The sequence below is a fragment of the Podarcis liolepis genome, assembly GCF_965112155.1.
Source record: "Podarcis liolepis genome assembly, chromosome: 10".
Classification (NCBI taxonomy): Eukaryota; Metazoa; Chordata; class Lepidosauria; order Squamata; family Lacertidae; genus Podarcis; species Podarcis liolepis.
The window spans coordinates 46,857,608-46,881,333 of NC_139562.1; the positions used below are offsets into that span (position 1 = coordinate 46,857,608).

Here is a 23,726-nt window from a genome sequence, read left to right on the forward strand (position 1 = left end):
AAGTGAATCTGACCCACAGCCAAGCACTTTGGGGTACCAGTCTACCTCTGAATCACAGCCTGGTACTTTAGCGTACCGTCTACCACTCTCATTGTTTCCAGCGATGAGAAAGAGTGAGATTACCATTGATGCCAATATGGTAAGTGCTACTGGTTTTTCAAAGGTTTCAAGGGTTTCCAAAGGTTTAGAGGGTGTTTACAGGCTTTTTAGATGGTGTTCCCCACCTTACATGATTCCACGTACAGTGGACCCTCGGGTTATGTTACCTTCGGGTAACGTAATCTTCGGGTTGCGAACATGACAAACCCAGAAGTGGGTATGCCGCTCATGTGTCCTCTGGTTACGAAATCTTCAGGATATGGCCGGACCTCCAGAACGGATCCCGTTCGTAACCAGAGGTACCACTGTATATGCATGGTCCTGGGAACATAACCCCTGGGTAAGTGGGGAGACCCCTGTATTTGTTTCCAAGTTACCACTAAGTTCTCAGAGAGGAATGGAGATTGGATGGGCGGTTTCTGGGTTCCTTTGCCTTCTGCTAACGCTGCATCAGCTGGCTCATGAAACCAAAAGCCTTGGCTCTTCCCCCTTGCCTTTCTGGCAATCTATCAGAAGTGAAAAAACCACACTGCATGACAATCCAAGCTGTTATCACTACAAGGGTTTTGAAATCCTGACTTGTCTGTTTTTCAGGTGCTGCTATGGCGTTTAAACGGTTGTCTTAGCTGTATAAGTTACCTTTTTAAATATCTTACTGCAGTTTTTAGTGGATTAAATAGAGAGGCCACAGTATTTGTGATATTTAGGGCTGGCTGTATGAGGCAGAGTCTAATATTAACAGGGCCTTTCTCTTCCTTTTGAAAAAAAAAAGCTTGTCATGCTTGAAACCTTAAAGGGCATCTGAATGTGATTTCTTTAAGTCTCTCATTTTTAGATGCCTCAAAACAATTTTGCATCCTTATTTCACATGGGTTTTTGTTTTGTTTTTTGGTTGTTGTTTTTTGAGCTGCTGATAATGATACTGCAGGCAGATTGGGTTGGGTTGTTGCCCTTTCAAAATTTTGTTTGCCTCTCCTCTGCTGGAGATTGGCAGCTCTGGTTCCTGAAAGAAGATCTACTACTCTATAATACAGGAGCAGTTTTTTCTTGGTTTCCATCTGCTTTTATAGGCATCCAGATTTCCTTCCATCTGATGATGGGTGGCAAGCCAGTTCTTTCTATCTACAGAATCGGGAAGTCATTCTTCCCTCACCCTTCTCTTGTGATATCCATAGGATGTGTGTGGACACAGGCAGGGGGAGGTTTTTATATTATTATATATTTTTTAAAAACCCTAATGATTATGACTCAACTGAATTAACATAGGAAATGGGCCTGCAGAAGAGATTGTGCAGTAGGGCATTAGATTAACAAAGTAAAGTCTGAATACAGAGCTCAAACCCTCTGTCCTTATAAAGAATTTTCTTACCGTGGCATATATATTTTTCACAGTTCAGTAGTTGCTCATCCCGGTTTTTTTTATTATCCCACGGCTACTGATGGCAAACCGTTTCTCATAAAGCAAAACTGCTACTGGCAATTCACAGAGGAGACGGGAACGCAACTTCAAAGCATTTAGCGTAGAGCAGTAAAAATTAATTAATTACATGGAATTATGTAAATTGATTGCAGAAAGTAGCACATATGGTTAGAGCTTAACTTCAGTTTAATTTTTTTTGGTGTGTATGCGTGCTGTAAATTCAAACACATGGCTAGGTGTATAAAGGCAATCTTTACAACTGGGTTTTACGCATTTTTTTAAAAAAATAAGAAAACCTACTCGTTTAGTTGGCAGTTTGAACTTGTTATCTCTGGTTGCAGAAGAACTGTTCTGTGCATGTAGATGTCGTTCTGAGTTCTCAAATTTTCTACCTTGATGAGGTCTAGGCAGTTGCCGTATCCATGCTGCTTCTGTGGAGAGGACTGTATTGGTGTGAGTTTCTTTAACCAAATTGGGATGGGAGGCTGCCTGAGAACCAAAGATACATTACCTTGGAGTTTTTGATAGCAGAAAGGTGGGATATAAATGCAAGAAAACAAAATAATAATAATAGATTGTGCAAGCTCCAAACACAGTAGCTTAAAGCTGCTATCCTGAGCACATTGAGAACAAACACAATTTAACTCCATGGAACTCACTTGTTTCCCATGCCTGGCCAAATCTGATTAGCTCCATGGCATTGGGAGGTCATTAATTTTTATTATTCTGTCCTTCATTGACTAGGACAGGGTTTCCCACACTTGGGTCTCCAGCTGCTTTTGGACTACAATTCCCATCATCCCTGACCACAGGTCCTGCTATCTAGGAATGATGGGAGTTGTAGTTCAGAAACAGCTGGAGACCCAAGTCTGGGAAATCCTAGGCTAGAATCACTAGGGAAGAACAAAGCCCAGGGATGGTGGTAGTGTCGCAACAGTATTGGAGAGGGAAATAGCAGTGAAGAAATGCACCACTGTGTCTTTCTGGGAAATTTCCCCAAGCATGTTAAAAAGGGTAAGCATTGGGCACAGTCCTGTTGTACATATAAGCAGTTATAGGGTCTAAGCCTTTGCGGGCTCATAGGCCTTTGCAGGGTTTCTAGTCATAAATAGCACTTTTCATTGTGGCTGGAAGGTTAAAGAACGCCATTGCACACTGAAACTCTGACAATGTATTTCTAGTAGGCTATCTCTCAACACACTCCAAATAGACAGCAACTCAACCAATTGTACTAGTGTAGCCTTGGTCTGTACCAAATTTAAATTCATCTAGGTTTTCACATTTCATTTTTAAAAGGTTGCAGTGTGAATCAGAAAAGCCTTAATCATTTCAGCCTTGCACATAAAGATTGAAAGGATTAAAATTGAGTAAAACGTTAGAAGTTTAAGATCCTTTTGAACGGAGATAAGGAATGTTACCCTCCTGACATCATTAAAATACTTCCCTCCCCCCATTTTTTGTACAACTAACCCATTGCCCTCATTTTCAGGGCTCAACTACCTTGCTGTTCGCACAGCTAGGAGCTTATATTTTCAGAACTGAAAAGAGCTACTGCTGTAGCAATCTGTCCACAGCTGAAAAAAACTGTTAGCTTCAAAAGCACTTAGGTTCTACTGGGTGGATTAGATAATGAAGTATTAAGGTCATTTGCCACACCTGTTTTCTCTGCAGTGTGGCTTCGTGTGTGTTATTCCTTTGACAGACTTGAGGTGAAGGAAGCAGCAAATACATGAATCTTTAAAATGCAAGTGTTTGAAGTGTATGTGTTTAAAAGGATAACCCTCTTCGGTTGCATCGGATGCAAGGTGGAGGTAAGAAAGGTGAGATATGTGGATTTGGGAGCCCCAAAGACACACATACGATGGTGATCGATCGTAGAAGCCATCGTTGCTTGGTTTCTATGTTACTTGCATTTCCTTGTACCCTGTTCGTGATCAGGTGGCTCTGCAGACCTTGTTGTTGTTTAGTCGTTTAGTCGTGTCCGACTCTTCGTGACCCCATGGACCAGAGCACGCCAGACACTCCTGTCTTCCACTGCCTCCCGCAGTTTGGTCAAACTCATGCTGGTAGCTTCGAGAACACTATCCAACCATCTCGTCCTCTGTCGTCCCCTTCTCCTTGTGCCCTCCATCTTTCCCAACATCAGGGTCTTTTCCAGGGAGTCTTCTCTTCTCATGAGGTGGCCAAAATATTGGAGCCTCAGCTTCACGATCTGTCCTTCCAGTGAGCACTCAGGGCTGATTTCCTTAAGAATTGATAGGTTTGATCTTCTTGCAGTCCATGGGACTCTCAAGAGTCTCCTCCAGCACCATAATTCAAAAGCATCAATTCTTCGGTGACCAGCCTTCTTTATGGTCCAGCTAACCCCTCCCTAAACATGGGGAAGGTCAGGGACAAGGTGGGTGGGACTGTGCACGTTGGGACTTGGTGGGGTGGGACTTGAGCACATACCCCCCCCCCATGCCCTTGTTCATGGATACAGCATCTGTGTAATTTCCAGAAATCTCTGTGTACAGAGTCTCATTCAGCCCACTGTGCTTTGTTTTGGCCACAGTACACAGTAAAGGATGATGCAATGGCCAAAGAAGAAAGAAATCAATAAGGGCCTGGGGTCTGCTCCCAACAGTTCACTTTGGTATGGTCAGGCAAACCCTGATTAAGGGAGGATGCTGGGACTACATGCAACACCAAGTCATATTTAAAACAACCCAAGGTTTGAAAGCCTGCACCAAGCCAAGCCTTCAGGTTGTAGTTCAGTGGCAGTAAATAAACCATAATGAAACTATTAGGCAGGGGTCACACTTGATAATAAGCCATGGCTTAATAAGCCATAAATCAGTAAACCACCAGCTGCCCCTCTTTCAAACATCTAGAAGACAATTTGATTATCTGGTCTAGAATTTATTTGTCTTTGTTTATTTTGTTCCATTTATCCGCATTGGTGGAAGTATTATTAGGTTTTTCTGAGGTCAGTCCCCCTTTTTCCTTTCTGCTTTTGTGCATTTTGCAAAGTGGCAGAATTAACTGCCTTGCTGGAGAGGCTCCTCTTGAGTTGAGGATTCCCCCCCCCCATCCCTTTTCTTTAGGGATATGCTGAATTCTGCAGTGAGAGAGAAGATGTAACTTGTCAGCTCTATTTCCTGCCAGAATGGCTTATGTTCACTTACCTTTCAAACTGATGCTAGAGGAGAAGAACCAGGCTTCTTCTAAAGTTCAGCTTCTCTTTTGTAGTAAGTCCAGAAGCTTTTAATAATGCTGTGTAAAAATCAGGGCTCAAAACTGACAATTGTTTTGTTGCTGGTGGCAAGTTGAAATTGTGTGCAGGTGGATCAAGCAAGGAAATCTTTGTGAACTGGGAAAGTTCGTGTGTTTTTCTCCCCAGTTTATATCAGTATTAAAAATGAATACAGTAGGCATTTGGGCTAATAGCTTTGTGTGAACCTTTGTGGTAGACTAAAAGACATTAGCTTTCCTTTGCATTCATCTTGGACTCTTACTGCTTTTGAATACAATTAACTAGGTGGAATGAAAAGTTGATTGCCTCTCAGTGCATGCATTTCTGGTGTCTTTCCTTAAAAAGGAACTGTTGGCAGGTGACATGGGAGAAGTAGAATGGAGCTTTGGTTCGCCGAATAATCATTCAATTTAGAAATCCCTGTTGTTTCACAGAGTTAACACGGTAATTTAAATATCTCTAGTCCGGCATTAACACCAGACAATTATACAAACAAGTCAAGAGCTTTGCAATAACTTTAATGTCTCAATTTTACTTCCAACAGTATGCTAGTCCCTTAGAGCAAACTATCCCATCAGTGCACCTGGTTTCTAATCTGAAATATTCACTGAAAGAGAAAAAATCCAGCTGAACTGAGTAGAACTTAATTTCCAAGTGAGCATTGTCAGGCCTATAGCCTTTGTATAGATGGGTATAGGAAAGGGGTTGGGAAAGTGATAGTTGAGTTTGGGGCATTCTAAACTTTGAGCAGGAGTCAAAACTTTTATGTAATGGGTACTTAATTAAAACTAATGAACCGTGTTGTTCATTACAAGCTTTTCTTGGAGAAATGTGTGCTTCTGAACGGTCCTGTCATCATGATTACTGTTGCCATCCTGCAAAGCTCAGCAGGAAATTCTAGGCATGCTTATTTAACTATCAGGGCTTCTTAATTAGCTTTGAATAGGTTTCTCTTTTTAGATGGCCCAAGCTATTTCGTAATGCTGGAAATAACTGTTCCTTTTCCAGTGATAACTTCCTGTCAAAAAACAGTGCCTGAAACACTTGATTAATTGGAAAGGTAAATGATCACCATGGTCCCATGTCAGAAGTGCTTATGGTACAGAAAAAAACATTAGGTGTGACTATTCATCATAGAAAGAATTTCAGAATCGCAGTTGCATTGAGAAATATAGGGAGAAGTGTACCTTCTCAATTTTCTGCAGGAGTGCATGCATTTGTATTGAAACGAGCACCTTATGAACAAGCAAAGGCAGGTGCAGGAGCATACAGTCAAGTGAAACTATTTTTTATTATTATTTGTGACCATCTCTGGCTCACATAGAAGATAAATCTCTTTGATCTGCACTCTTCTTTCTAAGTAGTGTAGGATCCAGTACATATTTTCATGTGCTGAACAGTTCAGTGTTCAAAACTCCCATTTTGCGACAGGGAATTTCATTAGTATGAGCAGTTTCTGAGCTCTGGGCGCAGCGCCTAAGATTTCAGATTAAAACTGCAGAGTGGAAGGAAAGGAGGGCCTTTTTCTGCCTCCCCACTTCCAGCTACTCTCTGAAGAAACCCTCTTAAGAATATAAGGGGGCCAGGCAGGAGAAGGACTAGACCATATGGAAAATGAAGCTGCAGTTCATTCATTTTCAACTTTGTATTCTTATGAAAAAGCATGCCTAGACATTTCATTGTTGCGCCCATAACCTAGGTTTAAGGTGCCATTTAGCTCCTAGAAACTAACACTGGAACATCTGTGCTATATCAACAAAGCCTTTTACTACGACCATATGCTGATTGCTAGATCAGGGTGAAAATTTTGAAGATCACTGTCACATATAGATGCAACAAGACACAGTTAAGAAAAACTAAGGTAAAAAATAATGGGATATGAACCTAATAAATGAAGTAAGGTGAACGTATAACAATGTGCTCTTGGAAGCCCAGCTAATTTGCTATCTCTCAACTGGGCAGCTACCCTGTTTTCTAGAGGTGCTTTTCCCCTTACAAAAATACACATTTTTCGACTTCGATAGCAAATTGTGAAACACACCCAAGCATGCCGAGTTAAAATTGATGTAGCAGTTTCTAAAAAATGTGAAGCAATCTGTTATGGTTATCAAATCAGGCCTTCAGTTCTGTCATCTTGAATCAAAGTGTGCATGTTCTGTAAAAGCTTTCAGAAAAGCACTTCAGGACCAGTTCTCCTTTAAAACATTGCAAAACAAATATCCATTACAGTTGCTGATTGTGCTTGCAATATACTTTGTGAGCTTTTAGCAAAACTAAAACAGGAAAACAAATTGTGGAGTTGCTTGCCCTCCTCAGAGACAAAAATGTTTGTGTACAACACTATTCTGTTTTGAAATTTGACGCTTAAGTTATTGCTACTGTTCATTTGGAAAATTAACCAGTTAACAAACTGAATCAAGTACAAGGGAATAATCAGAATGCACAGCACTGTAATATGTTGATTTGGGTTGCCGGTTAGCAACACGTCATTCAAGAAAAACTGTAAGTATAAATGACTTTGGACGAATGTTTATCTTACCAGAACAACGTGGAAGCTTTACTTGTTAAAAGGGTTTAGGTAACTGAGATCAGGGTGCTCTGGAATGGGAAGAAGCTACGCCCATCTCATGAGTGATGTGCTTGCTTTAGTGGTGTAGGATCCACCCACAACAGAGACGTTCCATTGCACTGCTAAGCGTAACATGGGAATTGGCTCCTAAATGGCATGCCCATGTTCCACTGCCCCCTATTGTAATTCTAAAGCCTTATATTGGGATTCCAAATTGTGTTTTGATCCTACAAACTGATGTCAGCCTCTCCAGTACACCTAGGAGGTGTGCAGACTCAGGCTGGGAGATATCCTGTTTTCAGCATTGTGATACATCACCAACAAAACATTGCAGTATGCTGATAAATCACAATGTCTGAAATAAGGATGGAGCTATGTAGAGGCATGGGCTGGCTTCATGGTTTTTCCTGCATCGTGATTTTTGCTGACATCTGCTCTTGTGATTTGGTGCTCCTTGCATGAGGCCAGAGAGAGCTGAGCTGAGCTGGCAGAGTTAACGGACTGCAGGAATCGAGAGAAACATTGACTGGCTTAACAGTTTCTCCCATGTTGTGATTTTTGCATAGTGCACACACTCACACACACTGATTCACGATATATTGCCAGTTCAAAAATTAAGAAACTGATATCACATTAGGGACTTCAAACCGGTTTTGGATTATATATTGATATATCGCCCAGCCCTAGTGCAGACTGGGGCAATCAGTATGCAACAGAGGGGGCAGACGCAGGAAGTGCAAAGTGTAATCAGGTAGTACATGCCAAATATGTATGTGCTGTCCTGATGGTTTCTCAGTGGGAGGTGGCGAGAGAAGAGAAGAAGGGAGACCTAGGGTGCTGTCAGCGGTAAAGGTAAAGGGACCCCTGACTGTTAAGTCCAGTCGCGGACGACTCTGGGGTCGCGGCGCTCATCTCACTTTACTGGTCGAGGGAGCCGGTGTTTGTCCGCAGCCAGCTTCCGGGTCATGTGGTCAGCATGACTAAGCTGCTTCTGGTGAACCAGAGTAGTGTACGGAAACACCGTTTACCTTCCCATCGGAGCGGTACCTATTTATCTACTTGCACTTTAAAGTGCTTTTGAACTGCTAGGTTGGCAGGAGCAGGGACTGAGCAACGGGAACGCAGGGATTCGAACCGCTGACCTTCTAATCAGCAAGCCCTAGGCTCTGTGGTTTAGACCACAGCGCCACCCACTGTCAGCAGTAGCCTTTCCCGATTTAAGGGCAAGGAAAAACTTTGCTAACATTTACAGATACGCTCCAGATTAACAGTATGTGATTCATTGGAACATGGTTGAAAAAGAACACTATCTGATTGCTTCAGGTTTGATCCTATGGGCTGATATGGTCAAGAGTGAGCCCAGGGCTGCCAATCCAGACAGCACTGCATCATGTGGTTTTGCTTTGCTATCCTAGGTTATCCTAGGGCATAATGATCTTGTTCAAGATTGGCTCCCAAGGATGGCATCACTGGACATTTGCTAGTGCCCCAAGCCAGCCTGAGGGCTGGTTGTCATAACAAAAGTGACCATTCTTACTTTGTAAGGAGTGGCTAAGAAGATTAGATGCAGCATAGGAGAAGTCTTGGCTTCCATGTCCTGTTCCTTTCAGGATAAGGAGGTCCACAAGGTGGTGGTTTACGCAAATTATGCGTTGCTCATGTTGCAGGATGCATGGATTGCTTTTGTTCCAAATGGAAGGAGAGAGAAAAAGGAAGGGGGGGGAATCTCAAGATGTGGATTTGGTTTTATTTATAAACAAGCCCAACACATTTTAGCTTGCGTAAATTGACACATTGGGCTTGCTTATAAATAAAACCATATCCAGCATCTTGAGATTTTCCTCCTTCCCCTTTTTCTGATTTATTCTGGGTGCTGACCGTTTTCTTACTATTTATATAGATGGGGCTGACTGGCTTATGTGCCACAATGTGGATGTTGTCACTGTGACAGAACCACTGCCTCTTGTAGCCACATGGTACAGGATTGCAACAACCAGCGAAGCAAGGAAATTTGCACTGTTTCTTTCTGGCATAGCTATAATGCACTGTATTGTGATTGGGAAAGCCCGTTGAAAAAGTTTATGGATTTGTTAGCCGCTCTTAATGAACTTGGTTTTGTTTTGTTTTTAATTTGCCTCTAAATCAGTCTTCTGACAATATAACTAGGGCACGATGTATGCTACAGATCCATGAAGCATAAATATCTCAGGGATATAATTATCATGTAGTGGTGGTTTGAAAATGTTAATTGGAAGCTAACATTTGCCTTCCGAGCAGATTCCTTCTAAATATTTTATCATCCTCATGCTAAAACTTGTGGGGAGATTAGTGGCTAAATTGTAATAGCCGCTGTCTAGCATCTATAAATTGATGTAATAAGCATAGCGAAACCTAATTTGCCAAACTGTATGATATCATTATTAGTAAGCGTAGTTCATCTCATGCTTGTGGGCATATAAAGATGTATATCTGACTGGAGGAAAGGGAAAAGTTATTGAACCACAATGACCTTAACAAAATATGCTTAGTCTCAATTCTCCAGTAGGGAGCTCTTGCGGTACCTGGGTGTTTGCCTGCATGCACATAAATGCCAGCAGTGCTTTAATAGGAACTGGTGGTGTATATAATAGATAGTTTGCAAAGAATTAACTCTTCTTCAGTTTAGTGACCTCTTGTTGGATTTATTCTGGATATTTTTGTCATGAAAGGAAAGTAAAACTGGCAGTTCTTCTCCGGCTCAGATTTTTACCTGAGCCAGATAAGAATTTGGGGCCTTGTAAAGTTTGCCTTTCCTTTTGAGAGAAACGTCACTGAGTCTCTGAAGTTCACTTCATTTGGGATGATTTTGATAGCATCCTCTACACGTGCAAGAAGTGCAAGAATCACAGCGAAAAGACATATGGGAGTTTTCTAGAGGATGACTCACAATGTGCTTAGGAGGAGTTATCTTGCTGAGTGAAAAGCCATGTTTTACTGTCTTTATTTTTTATTATGTCTTTCGTGTTTTGATTTATTGATATTATTATTATTATTATTATTATTATTATTATTATTATTAATTTTGTGCTTTGTATACTGTAATTTTCTGTTGTGAACCATCCTGGGACTTATGGGTATAGGGCAGTACAGTGATACCTTGGGTTACATACACTTCAGGTTACATACGCTTCAGGATACAGACTCCGCTAACCTAGAAATAGTACCTCGGGTTAAGAACTTTGCTTCAGGATGAGAACAGAAATCACGTGGCGGCGGTGTGGCCGCAGCGGAAGGGCCCATTAGCTAAAGTGGTGCTCCAGGTTAAGAACAGTTTCAGGTTAAGAACGGACCTCCGGAACGAATTAAGTACGTAACCAGAGGTACCACTGTATACAGATTTAATTAATTAATTAATTAATATTATTACTAATATATTCTTTTCCCTTATTGAGTGCAATGCACATAAGAAGAATCCCGCTGCTGAGAGCACATGTCTGTCTTGTAATAAGACAAAAGCTGCCCAATCTTAATTGCAAAAGCAAAAAATAGATTTCCTTTCTAAAACTTCTCACCACAACTTCTCACCATTAAAATCAGGTTCCAAGCAAACGAGTATGTAGGCGAGAACTTCACATGAAGTCTGATTTTGCCGCAGTAGTTTTCTGATAAACGGATGACATTATTTCGTGCTATATATATGTTGCAGGGAGTGAGTACTGAGGAAGGAACAAATCCTCTGTGGGCATATGTGAACTGGTTCCAGTCACGTGAATAGCTGTGTGCTAATTTAAGTTGACAGCTGTATCAAAATGGATTAGCGCCACCACTGCCAAACTCTCAGAGTTTAAACTTTCCACACATATTAAACGTGAAGGAGAATTTTGAAAGCTTGAAATAATTTTATATAAGCCATTTATCTTGTTTTCCTTGAACCCTGGGAGACCCCAAGTCTGCAGATTGCCACATTGCTATTATTATTATTATTATTAATTATTATTAATCCCCCTCCACCAGCAGGTCCCAGGGTGAGTTATACCAATTTAACATTCAGTATTCAAAACAGCTAAAACAAATTACAGTCACAGAAATAGGATGAGGGTCCTGAAAGCACACGGCACAAATGTTCCAGGCCCGGGTAAAGATGTTTGCCTTCAGTGGGATGTTATATTATTGTGATATTTAGGTTGCGGTTGTATATGAACTACTTTGGGAGTAAGTATCATGGAAGTAAATAGAAACTATCACCTATATAGTTTTTTAAAATTAATATTAAATAATATAAGTATGATAAGTCCTGGGGAGCCGGGAAGACGTGGGTCTCTGATTGTGTATTGTAGATTAAGATATAAGGTTGATAGAATATAACATTTTGTGTTTGTGTGGGTGTGTTTCTTTTTTCTATTCCTCTCTCTTTTCCTTTTTATCATTTTTCTCTCTTTAGATAATAGCTTTGCTTAGTTTCTTTATGGTATTGTATCTTGAAAATGTTTAATAAAATTGATTCAGAATAGAAACTGTCTCCAAGGAGACCTACATTCGATTTTTCTGTAAATATGAGGGACAGTTTTAGAGAGGGAGGAGAATAAGGTAATAGGGCAGATTGAAGAATGTCTTAACATGTCTGCCTGGAGTAAAGGGGCAGCAGGAAGTTGCCTTTCATACATGTCCCATCTGAAAGGCCTTATTTGGAAAACGTAAAAGAGAAAATTAATGAAAAAGTTAATGGTTCCTCTCATTTGTTTACTTGCATCTTTGCTGTGTGTGCCGTCCCACACTTAAATATTTTGTTTGTTTGTAACATAACAGCCCAGTTTAGCACGTCTCCACCCATTGGGTGTGAATTGGCACCTCCACATTCTACCTAGGCACAAAGGTGTCACAATTTGCATGATTTTGATAGCTTGGGAAGAAAAGGTTGACTATCTGAATGACCGATGCTAAAAGCAAGCATTTGGATGCATCAGGTTTTCTTATGATTAAGGGAGGTAATAAAACAGAACGGTCAGCCTGCCTGTCGCTGACTATTGAGACCCATTTGTCCCAGGGGCCTGCCCTGGGTGTCTGGACTGCATACAGTGTGGGGCCAGAATGCCTAAATCTCTCTTTCCCCTCCTTCTGTGAACTTCACCTTGAGATCAGGTTGAGCAGGCTCCATGTTGTGTCCCACTGGTATCGGAGGTATGTTTGACATGTGGGAGAGAACCTTTTTGTAGCTACAGTCAGATTTGTAATGGTTTTCGGGTGCCTTTTTAAAAGACCTGTTTATTCTAGCTGTAACTTCTTGAACTGATTTGAATTTCTTTTGTGTTCTAGATGGGTAGTTGTTTTGCGCACCTTTGGGAGGAAAACCAAGGTATAGGTTGGTGATGGATAAATTTTTAGTTTGTTGCTCCTGGCAGCTCAACACTCTCAGATACAGTTTTCATGATGTATTGAGATGGATGGATTATTCCCAGTATAAGAGTGTTCCTCTAGTCTCCCTCTGCTTTAGTTTAATGTGCTGTAGCTTTCTCCCAGGTGTTTGCCGGTGGCATTTACAGCACTGCAGAAACCTTTGTTTAAAATCTTGTCATCCAAAGCAGCTCTGCACAGAGAGAGCCCCACCGAGCCAAATGCAGGTTGTTGGTTATCTACTGTGGTCTCCCTATTTCTGTTATCACTGGCAGGCAGCAAAAAACAAGAGAGTTCGTAGTCTCTAGTAGGGTGAAATGCAAGGCGGCTTATATGCTGTGTAGGCTTGATCTGAAGAAGCCTTTAACAACTTGGTGCCCACAAGACGTTTCAGAAGATAACTCCCAGCATCCCTGACTCTTGTGTCTGGGGCTGTTGGGAGTTGTAGTTGAAGGTTGGGGGAAGGCTGATTTTTCAACATAGTCAAGGAAAACTCATCTCATTCATAGAATGTCTGGAAATGGTGCCACAAGGCCCGTTTTGCATGTTACATTATTGTAAAATAATTTAGCCGTTCCGAGATCTCAAAGTAACATCATCATGGCTTTCAGAAACAGCGTGACTATTTACTTTTCAGGCACCTCAGGAGATATAGATTGAAATAACTGCCATGGTGTCCAAAATATTACTTATGACAGCATGAATGATTGAGATTTCCCCTCTGGCCATATATACTTGGATAACACAATCGAGGACCCATCCCTAGAAAACTTTATAAAAGCTGCAGCAGGCAACGTCTTTATTGGGACCAACCAGAATGTCACAAACAATGAGCCTAGGAAGTTCCTGAGTTTGAAAGACTTCACCATGCCACCTTGGAGTTCACTGGCAAGCCTTGCCCTATTGTATTTTGTGATGCCATTGCATGTCACAATGTGGGCAAAATGTTGGGAACAAGCCTTTTCCATATTGAGTCACATTGGACACAGGAAGGGGATGGATAAGAAATAATTTTGTACTGCAGTTGTAGCTGCCAGTAGCTGTTCTCATCACAGTTGATGGGTGTATGGCAGAAATCCCTGTAAATAAGTAGATTAGATGAATACATGAATAGGAATTTTGGGTTCTGCTGGCCATGGTAGCCAAAATGCAGCCTCAGTTTTCCGAGATAAACAGTCCTTATCTACCATATGTTCAGGATTAAAAGCAGGGAATGGGTTCCACCATTGTGTCCTCATTTGAGCATCCATGAAACAGATGTGCGGCTGTTGTTGATGGGCAGACTTCTGTGGTAGATGAACCATTAATTTTATCCGACATGGATTTTGTGCTCTGATCTTCCTGTTCCTTCAGAAGTGCCCCAACAGTGTGATTCCCTCCAAGTCAAGAAATGATTGTGGAGAATTACAGAATTGTAGACTGCATTTTCTGGCTTTATTCCCAGCAGCCCTTGCTCAGGCCAGAGTAGACATCTGGCTTATTCCAAGTGAATTGAATCTGAATGTTGTATTTTTAAAATTTTGTTTGTATTCTTTCTCTGTGTGTACCGTATTTTTCGCACCATTGGACGCACTTTTTTACTCTTAAAAAGTAAGGGGAAATGTCTGTGCGTCCTATGGAGCGAATGTGTGGTCCCTGGGGCCAAATTGTCGGAGTGCGGCACACTCTTGGACTGGTCTTTGGTAGTGGTGGTGGAGCCGCGCTCCCCTGCCGGCAGCCTCGGCTTCCCTCTGCAGCCCCGGGAAGCTTTGGAGGAACGGGAGGGCTTTGCGCCCATCCCCCGCGTTTTGGGCTGTTGAATGGGGGAGGTGGGGAGAGCCTCGCTTGTCTGCTGGCAGCCTCGGCTTCCCCCTGCAGCCCCGGGAAGCTTTGGAGGAACGGGAGGGCTGTGCGCCCATCCCCCGTGCTTCTGGGCTGTTGAATGGGGGCGGAGGGGAGAGCTGCGCTCATCTGCCGGCAGCCTCGGCTTCCCCCTGCAGCCCCGGGAAGCTTTGGAGCAAGGGGAGGGCTGTGCGCCCCTGCCCCACACTCCTGGGCTGCTGAATGGGGGCGGAGGGGAGAGCTGCGCTCATCTGCCGGCAGCCTCGGCTTCCCCCTGCAGCCCCGGGAAGCTTTGGAGGAACGGGAGGGCTGTGCGCCCATCCCCCGTGCTTCTGGGCTGTTGAATGGGGGAGGTGGGGAGAGCCTCGCTCGTCTGCCGGCAGCCTCGGCTTCCCTCTGCAGCTTTGGAGCAACGGGAAGGCTGTGCGCCCATGCCCCACACTCCAGGGCTGCTGAATGGGGGTGGGGGGTGCTGCTCTGCCAGCAGCCTGCCCTTCCCCTCAAGGTTTGGAGCAGTGGGCAGGCTGTGCGCCCATGCCCCACACTCCAGGGCTGCTGAATGGGGGTGGGGGGTGCTGCTCTGCCAGCAGCCTGCCCTTCCCCTCAAGGTTTGGAGCAGTGGGCAGGTTGTGCGCCCATGCCCCACACTCCAGGGCTGCTGAATGGGGGTGGGGGGTGCTGCTCTGCCAGCAGCCTGCCCTTCCCCTCAAGGTTTGGAGCAGTGGGCAGGCTGTGCGCCCATGCCCCACACTCCAGGGCTGCTGAATGGGGGTGGGGGGTGCTGCTCTGCCAGCAGCCTGCCCTTCCCCTCAAGGTTTGGAGCAGTGGGCAGGCTGTGCGCCCATGCCCCACGCTCCAGGGCTGCTGAATGGGGGTGGGTGGTGCTGCTCTGCCAGCAGCCTGCCCTTCCCCTCAAGGTTTGGAGCAGTGGGCAGGCTGTGCGCCCATGCCCCACGCTCCAGGGCTGCTGAATGGGGGTGGGGGGTGCTGCTCTGCCAGCAGCCTGCCCTTCCCCTCAAGGTTTGGAGCAGTGGGCAGGCTGTGCGCCCATGCCCCACGCTCCAGGGCTGCTGAATGGGGGTGGGTGGTGCTGCTCTGCCAGCAGCCTGCCCTTCCCCTCAAGGTTTGGAGCAGTGGGCAGGCTGTGCGCCCATGCCCCACACTCCAGGGCTGCTGAATGGGGGTGGGGGGTGCTGCTCTGCCAGCAGCCTGCCCTTCCCCTCAAGGTTTGGAGCAGTGGGCAGGCTGTGCGCCCATGCCCCATGCTCCAGGGCTGCTGAATGGGGGTGGGTGGTGCTGCTCTGCCAGCAGCCTGCCCTTCCCCTCAAGGTTTGGAGCAGTGGGCAGGCTGTGCGCCCATGCCCCACACTCCAGGGCTGCTGAATGGGGGTGGGGGGTGCTGCTCTGCCAGCAGCCTGCCCTTCCCCTCAAGGTTTGGAGCAGTGGGCAGGCTGTGCGCCCATGCCCCACACTCCAGGGCTGCTGAATGGGGGTGGGGGGTGCTGCTCTGCCAGCAGCCTGCCCTTCCCCTCAAGGTTTGGAGCAGTGGGCAGGCTGTGCGCCCATGCCCCACACTCCAGGGCTGCTGAATGGGGGTGGGGGGTGCTGCTCTGCCAGCAGCCTGCCCTTCCCCTCAAGGTTTGGAGCAGTGGGCAGGCTGTGCGCCCATGCCCCACACTCCAGGGCTGCTGAATGGGGGTGGGTGGTGCTGCTCTGCCAGCAGCCTGCCCTTCCCCTCAAGGTTTGGAGCAGTGGGCAGGCTGTGCGCCCATGCCCCACACTCCAGGGCTGCTGAATGGGGGTGGGGGGTGCTGCTCTGCCAGCAGCCTGCCCTTCCCCTCAAGGTTTGGAGCAGTGGGCAGGTTGTGCGCCCATGCCCCACACTCCAGGGCTGCTGAATGGGGGTGGGGGGTGCTGCTCTGCCAGCAGCCTGCCCTTTCCCTCAAGGTTTGGAGCAGTGGGCAGGCTGTGCGCCCATGCCCCACACTCCAGGGCTGCTGAATGGGGGTGGGGGGGTGCTGCTCTGCCAGCAGCCTGCCCTTTCCCTCAAGGTTTGGAGCAGTGGGCAGGCTGTTCACCGAGAGAGGGGAGGAAGAGGACGAAGAGGAAGGGGGACCAAGAAGCTGGGTGAAGGGAGATGAGGTACCATAGGTTGCCGTGAGTGGAGAGTCATGGTAGAGGGCAAAGGAGAGGGAGCAGTGAAGGGGAGAAATTGTAGACGTCACCTGAGGAGTTTGGGTGAAAGGGATGGAGTGGAGGAGGCTGGAAAAGGGGACTGTTCTGCTGGGGGGGGGGAGAAAAATGTGGGGAAAAGGAAAGCCTCCCAAGCCTGCTACTGAGAAGCTCTGCTTGGCTGTTTCTTGACTGTAATTCAAGTAAAGTGAATGTTTGCGAGCAGCTGGCAGGCTGTTCGCTGAGAGAGGGGAGGAAGAGGATTGAGAGGAAAAAATGTGGCATTAGCAATGCTTTGGATGGATACGAAGATGGTATTTTACATGAAGATAGCGAAGAAAGTGATGTCTCTGACTGTGAGCAACTGAGCTTCATAAATTCTGACTTTAGCAGTGATGAGTTCTTTGGATTCACAGAAGACTAGAAGAGTACTCAAACCTTAAAGTCTCTCTTCATTTGTTAATGACAGTGATGATGGTTCTTAATGCATTGTTGACTGCTGTTCACTTTACATGGCTGTAATGTGATTCTGATATACCAGTTGTTTATTAAATACAGTAGTTTATACAACATTTGATTCAGAATATTTTTTCCTTGTTTTCCTCCTCTAAAAACTAGATGCGCCCTATGGTCGGGTGCGTCCAATGGAGCGAAAAATACGGTATATTATTGAAGGGTGGTGTACAAATTCATCAAATAAACACAAACACATGTTGTTTTTTTAAAAATAACTTCTTACGCTGCTTATTTATATTTTGTTTATTTATTAGGGTGATCAATGCGGGTAAAAGTACACACAATGAAGACCAGGCCAGTTGTGAAGTACTTTCGGTCAAGAAGAAAGGAGGAGGAACAAATTCCACACCAAACAAAAACTCCTCTACTAAACGGAGGTCTTCGTTGCCAAATGGGGAAGGACTGCAGCTGAAAGAGAATTCAGTAAGTTGCTGCTTCCTTCTTTAATCTGTCCACAGTGAGATGGTTGCTTCACTTGCAGAATCCTTGTGCAAGTAGTCTACGCTGCAATGTTCTCTCAGTAAAACACATGTGTGTAAGCATGGCAATTGTGGATAGAATGGGCAATAGTTCCCATTCTTTCCAGCTTCTGGTGCTGTCTTTGATCGCTCAGCTTGTTTTGCACCCCTATGAACAATTGTGTTGAAAATGTGGATTGACTTATAAGCTCTGGGTTCAGCCCCTGAAATGCTTCCAATGATTGCTTCAGCTGACGATGGTCACCAACTAGGACAGCTTTAAAAGAGGATCAGACAAATCCAGGGAGGAGAAGACTATCGGCGGGACTTGCCATTGCACTCATTCCTATCTCTGAAGTCCACATCATCCTCTGGTTCACCCCTGTGAGAACGGGATGTGGGGCTCAGATAAGCCTTTGGCAGAGCTCTTCTTATGTGCCAACCTGGCAACCTTGTCCTGTACTTACAGCTGCTCCAGAGCTACATTTTGAAACTTAGTATGATAAATAAGGGTTAGGTGATTACAGCTGGTCATGGTGGCTGCTGTTTTCTTTGCAGAGGGTGAAGCTCTGCTTAGGATGCCCAGGTTGTAAGGCTCATTAGCTGTGAGCAGAAGCTGCTGTTCGCCTCCATGAGTCACCTTAGCATGTATGGAGCAGTGACATTCAAAATTACGTATGGTATCCAACTAAGTTAGACCCATTTAGTTTAATGGACATTCTCATTTAAGTCCATTGGTTTTAGAGCAGCTACTCTTCAGGGTGAGCAAGTTGGCTACAGCTCTGCAGCTTTTGCTCCTGGTGCATGATTTGAGGTTCATCAAATAACAAGTGCAGCCAGAGACAGACGCAGCTTCTTCCTTTCCCCCCAAGATGCCAGTTGACCTGGGGCCAACAAGAGGGAGGAGACTCTGAGCTTGTCCCCCCCCAAAAAAAAAAACTTTTGAGAAATGGAAGTCTCTAGCCCTTGTAGAATTAGAGATAATAAAGCAAAATGTGTGAAATGAGCCCGGTCCAGCCTTTCAGTGGTTTTAGAAAATGAGAGTACAGTCACAGCTGTGATTGCTGAGTGCTGTAGAGAAATTCTAGAATCGCAGGTGTGCCAGGAAAGATTTTTAAAAATGGCCTTAACCAGGAAGTCCCTTCTCTAAACAACAAGGACTTGCTGATTCATTTTGAAGCTGATCTTTGTTTTTCTTTGGTAAAGAAGTGGCTGTTGCCCAGAGAAAACAACCAAGGAATTCAAGATTTTAGTTTAGCTATGCCCACCCAAAACCACAAGTCAACTGCAAACACAGGAGTTTGTGTGCTCTTTCTAACCAATTTAATTTCATTCAGAAATGTGATTTCCCCCTCTTTTGAGTATGCAAACATAAAAAGAATTGCCACGCACGTCCAGCACATTTTAGTATATCCATATATAAGGGGGACATTGCAGCAGAGAGAGAGCATGGGCTATGTCACCCCTCCAAAACAGCCCAATTTTGTTATACAGTGGCAGGTGGATTGAGGGTGGGAGGAATGAGAGAGGAGTGTACGACAACCCTGGAGTGTAGTCTGGTGTTGCTATACTTTAGTCTCTTGGCTTTTTTTTTTTAAGGAAAATGCAGTAAAAAACAACAACTGGCTTTGCATGATTTAGGGGTAGCACTGGTGCAGAGCAGGGCTCTTGTGCCTGAAAGTTCTTTGACAGGCAGAAATGCAACAGGTTAAATTATTTCTAGTACAGTGGTACCTCTGGATGTGAACGGGATCCGTTCTGGAGCCCCATTTGCATCCTGAAGCGAACACAACCCGTGCCTGCGCGTCCGCAGGTCGCGACCTGCCGCTTCCGCGCATGCACGTGACGTCATTTTGAGCGTCTGCGCATGCGCGAGTGGTGAAACCCAGAAGTAATGTGCTCCTTTACTTCCGGGTCACCGAGGAGCGCAACCCGAAAATGCTTAACCTGAAGCTACTTCAATCCGAGGTATGACTGTACAGAAATACAGTTATGGAAAAGTTTTAATTTGCTGACCTCATTGTCAGACATCTTAGTACTTTTGTGTAGCCTCATTTTTTTTTTTTTTTTAGTCCTTTTACCTCACTCGCTAATGTGAACACAATTTTGCCTGGAAAATAAATCATATGCAAATCTGTGCCCTCTTCTGCTTTAAACCCAGAAAAATCTTTCTCACACACCTGTTTCTGTGCGTTGTGGATTTTTTGAAGGAACGTCTTGTCCTCAAATAAGATTCAATAGTCTAACTTAGGTAACTAACTTAGTGTTATCTGTACCTTTGCTGTTCCATGGTTCATTTCCCAGTTCTCTGGGTGCATCATTTTAAAACCGGTTAAGAATTTAATATATGTATAGATGATAACATGCTTTGAAATACATAGCCTGAGTTTATTGAGCTTCAGTGTTTCAGAAGAGATTAGCTTTAAAATATTATTGCTGCGAAACGCTTGCTGCTAGAGGGCAGTCTTGTTCCAGAAGCTAGCCCATTTCACTGGGCTGCCTTTTTAAAAGAATCTGAAGCTGGCCGCCTTTGTGTGCCACATTAGTGTGTGGTAGCACAGGAGTGAGACATTTCATTCTGCGTTTCTTGCTGAGATATTGTTGCATCTCTCAAAACTTATTAAAGCAAATGGATAAAAACCTGAGGGTTGCAAGCACTTAGGAGAAGTCTCCCAGCGTGACATCAACTAGCAGACAGCCTCACAAAGATTTTTTTGGGGGGGAAATCTGTTAGCTTGGAAATGTACTGGTTTACTCCTTAAAGCAATTTTAAGTACTGTGACATGTGCTTTTTTCTTAATTATCACACACACACACACACACACACACACGCTCCCTGTATTGTTAATTCTCTTCATTCAGCCAAACTTCAAATTTTGCATTTTACTGTTTTTTTGTTGCTGCTAATAATCTAATGTTTATGCATAGTTATCAGATACCTGATTGATCTTGTTTTGTCTTGGGTTACTCCAGTCTTGTTTCATAAAATGAGGCTTGTGTTTTCATTTTTGGTCATAACCTGCTTTGAGGGCCTTGGGTGGAAAAGCAGTGTATGAATCTAATTGTAAAATAAAATTGTGCAATGAATTGTCACAGGCCAGGGGATACTTGGTCAGATGCACACAGTGAGTGTTTATCCATATATATTGAATTGTGCTCAGAAAATCAAACCCTGCATGCCAGGGTGTGAGTTTTGTTGACCACGCATGCACTGGGAGTAAGTCTCGTTGACCTCATTGGGGTTTAGTTCTGAGTAGACCTGCCAGTTAGCAGGGATGCGGGTGGCGCTGTGGTCTAAACCACTGAGTCTCTTGGGCTTGCCGATCAGAAGGTTGGCGGTTTGAATCTGCACAACGGGGTGAGCTCCTGTTGCTCTGTCCCAGTTCCTGCCAACCTAGCAGTTCAAAAGCACGCCAAAAAGTGCAAGTAGATAAATAGATACCACTGTGGTGGGAAGGTAAACGGCATTTCCGTGTGCTTTGGTTTCCATCACGGTGTTCCGTTGCGCCAGTAGCGGTTTAGTCATGCTTGCCACATGACCTGGAAAGCTGTCTGTGAACAAACGCTGGCTCCCTCGGCCTGAAAGCGAGTTGAGCGCTGCAACCCCATAGTCGCCTTTGACTGGGCTTAACCGTCCAGGGGTCCTTTACCTTTAGCTTACCTATAAAATACTTTTATAAATAAAATAACACAAAGGTATCACTTAATTATTATTTTTTAAACTACCTGGTACTAGATTTACAGGTTTTCCAGCGGCAGAACCACAGTAAAACTGGTTAGTATTGCTGGATGTCCTGTCTCAGGGGTGAAATACAAAGGGAACTAAATGACTATAAATGACCAGCTTTTAAAACAGAACATGCTTTTCTGCTAACATACATGATTACGTATGTTAAACTATAGCTGAAGATTGGGATTTATTTTCCCTTTCACAATAGGATATTTATAGGCAGTGTGGTGGTAGTGAAAACGAGGCTAGCGGTTGCTAGTTATTTTCAACGAATTAAGGCTGAGTATCTAAAACCTGTTACAGATAGGTAGCCGTGTTGGTCTGCCATAGTCAAAATAAAAAAATTCCTTCTACTAGCACCTTAAAGACCAACTAAGTTAGTTCTTGGTATGAGCTTTCATGTGCATGCACACGAAAGCTCATACCAAGAACTAACTTAGTTGGTCTTTAAGGTGCTACTAGAAGGAATTTTTTTATTTTATCTAAAACCTGACCCTTTGGTATGCTTTCCGTAGTTGGCGGGTGGAGACATTGCAAATACCTTTCTTTCTCTCTCTCTCTGAAAATTTTACGATTTGAAATTGGGAAATGCATTTGTTTATCTATGATTGAGCCATCCTTGGAATTGGGAATTGGCATTGGGAAATGCATTTGTTCATGACTGGAGCCACTCTTGAAACCCCATTCATTTATGTTGTTGTTTTGTTTTAATAATACTTACGCAGGAATCGGACGGCGTATCTTTCCACTACTGGTCGTTATTTGATGGGCATGCTGGATCTGGGGCGGCTGTTGTAGCATCAAAGCTGCTTCAGCATCATATTGCAGAGCAGCTGCAGGAGATTGTGGACATCCTGAAGAACTCGGCCGTCCCTCCCCCGACCTGCCTGGGGGAGGAGCCAGAAAGCATGGCTGCTAACACCCGAACTCTAACCAGAGCAGCCTCCTTACGGGGGAGTGTTGGCGCCCCGGGATCACCCGGCACCCCTCCGACTCGCTTCTTTACGGAGAAGAAGATATCTCACGAGTGCCTCATTATGGGGGCTATTGAGACAGCTTTCAGGGAAATGGTAGGTGTCTCTTCTGCTGTGCTTAGTAGGCTAATGGTAGGATCCTTCTCTGTTGTTTTGGGTACAGCTGGGGGGGAGCGGGAATTGACATGCTAACGTCAGCACATTTAATAAGTTTGTCTGCTAAAGATAAATAAATCCTCTTAATGGTATTATTGGGCTTTTACTGGCAAAAGGAACCTCCACTAGAAACCTGCATAACGGTCCTAATATGAGTAATTGTGGGCACACAGTTTGTGCCTTAAGTGTCTCCGGTGAGAGCTTCCAAGTTGCAGTCTAAAAGAGGGCACAGAACACTGGTTTAGAGTTAGGCGACCGTCATGATCCATGTGGCAACTATTGCAGTGGTGCACCCAAGAATCTGTGGCCTGGCTCAGTTAACGTAGACCTGTTTTTCTTTGCTGGGCCTGCAGTAGACTTCACCTGAAGAGCCCTAAGTTGATGACAGAATATAACCAGAGTTTATAGCCAGTATCTGATGCATTGCATCATCTTCCCCAGCACAAATGTAACGCTGACTTTATCAAATCATGATTTGTACTCCAAAACTAGTTTTGTGAACTACTGTTCCTGTTCCTCATCTCTACTTTATAGACCACTTTCCCCCCTTCCTGTGTTAACCATGTTACATTGTGTACCATTGCAAACCACGGTTCCTCCATAAACCATGGTTTGGAGTAAAGTTGCAACCCTGTTCCCTCTTTCCCTCTTGCTCTCTCCCTCTCTCTGCCTCTGTTTTTTCTTGGAATGTATTTATGTGAGAAGCTGGAAATTTTATTTTACACATGGAAGCTATGACAAAATGTTGCCATGTTCCCATCAGCCAACCATTCCCCTCTCTAGGACACTCCATTCTGTGCCTTCTGATTTGTTGTTTCTCCCTCCTCTGGCCCTAACAATCAGTCGGTACTCTGTAGCCACTGAGGATTCTCATGAGACAGTTTTTGGGTGTCTTTCCAATAGGGTGGTTTTTTATTTTATTTTTAAATTTTTATTTCTGAAAACCTTCAGGTTCCCCCAAACCTGCTGTTAAATTCACAGTCACCCTTGAACTTTGGAAATATAGGGAATGAATTGAGTTCTGTTTAAATGTGTTAACATTAATTTAGGAAGAATTATGGAGACTAATCAGATTCTGAGATTGCATTTGCAAGTCGTATTGATCACATGTGTTATGGTGGAGAAAAAAACAGCCCTTTCTTTGTACTTACAGACTTTGCAGAATTTTTCCTCCTTTGTGTCCACTGGCTGCTAATAATTAAATTG

At 44.4% G+C, this 23,726-nt stretch overlaps 1 protein-coding gene across 2 annotated transcripts in view; it reads left to right on the forward strand.

Annotated features, from left to right (window-relative positions):
- PPM1H (protein phosphatase, Mg2+/Mn2+ dependent 1H) overlaps positions 1–23,726 on the forward strand; it is an 88,223-nt gene that overhangs the window by 18,779 nt on the left and 45,718 nt on the right. Inside the window, exons 1-3 of one of the 2 annotated variants that reach the window (XM_083463600.1) lie at positions 13,673–13,774; positions 17,457–17,625; positions 22,116–22,460. In XM_083463600.1, coding sequence (XP_083319726.1) covers positions 13,752–13,774; positions 17,457–17,625; positions 22,116–22,460 — 537 coding nt within the window. In that variant the 5' untranslated portion in view covers positions 13,673–13,751. Of the gene's footprint in view, positions 1–13,672; positions 13,775–17,456; positions 17,626–22,115; positions 22,461–23,726 lie in introns of those variants that run through there. The other variant, XM_083463599.1, reaches the window with a different exon arrangement.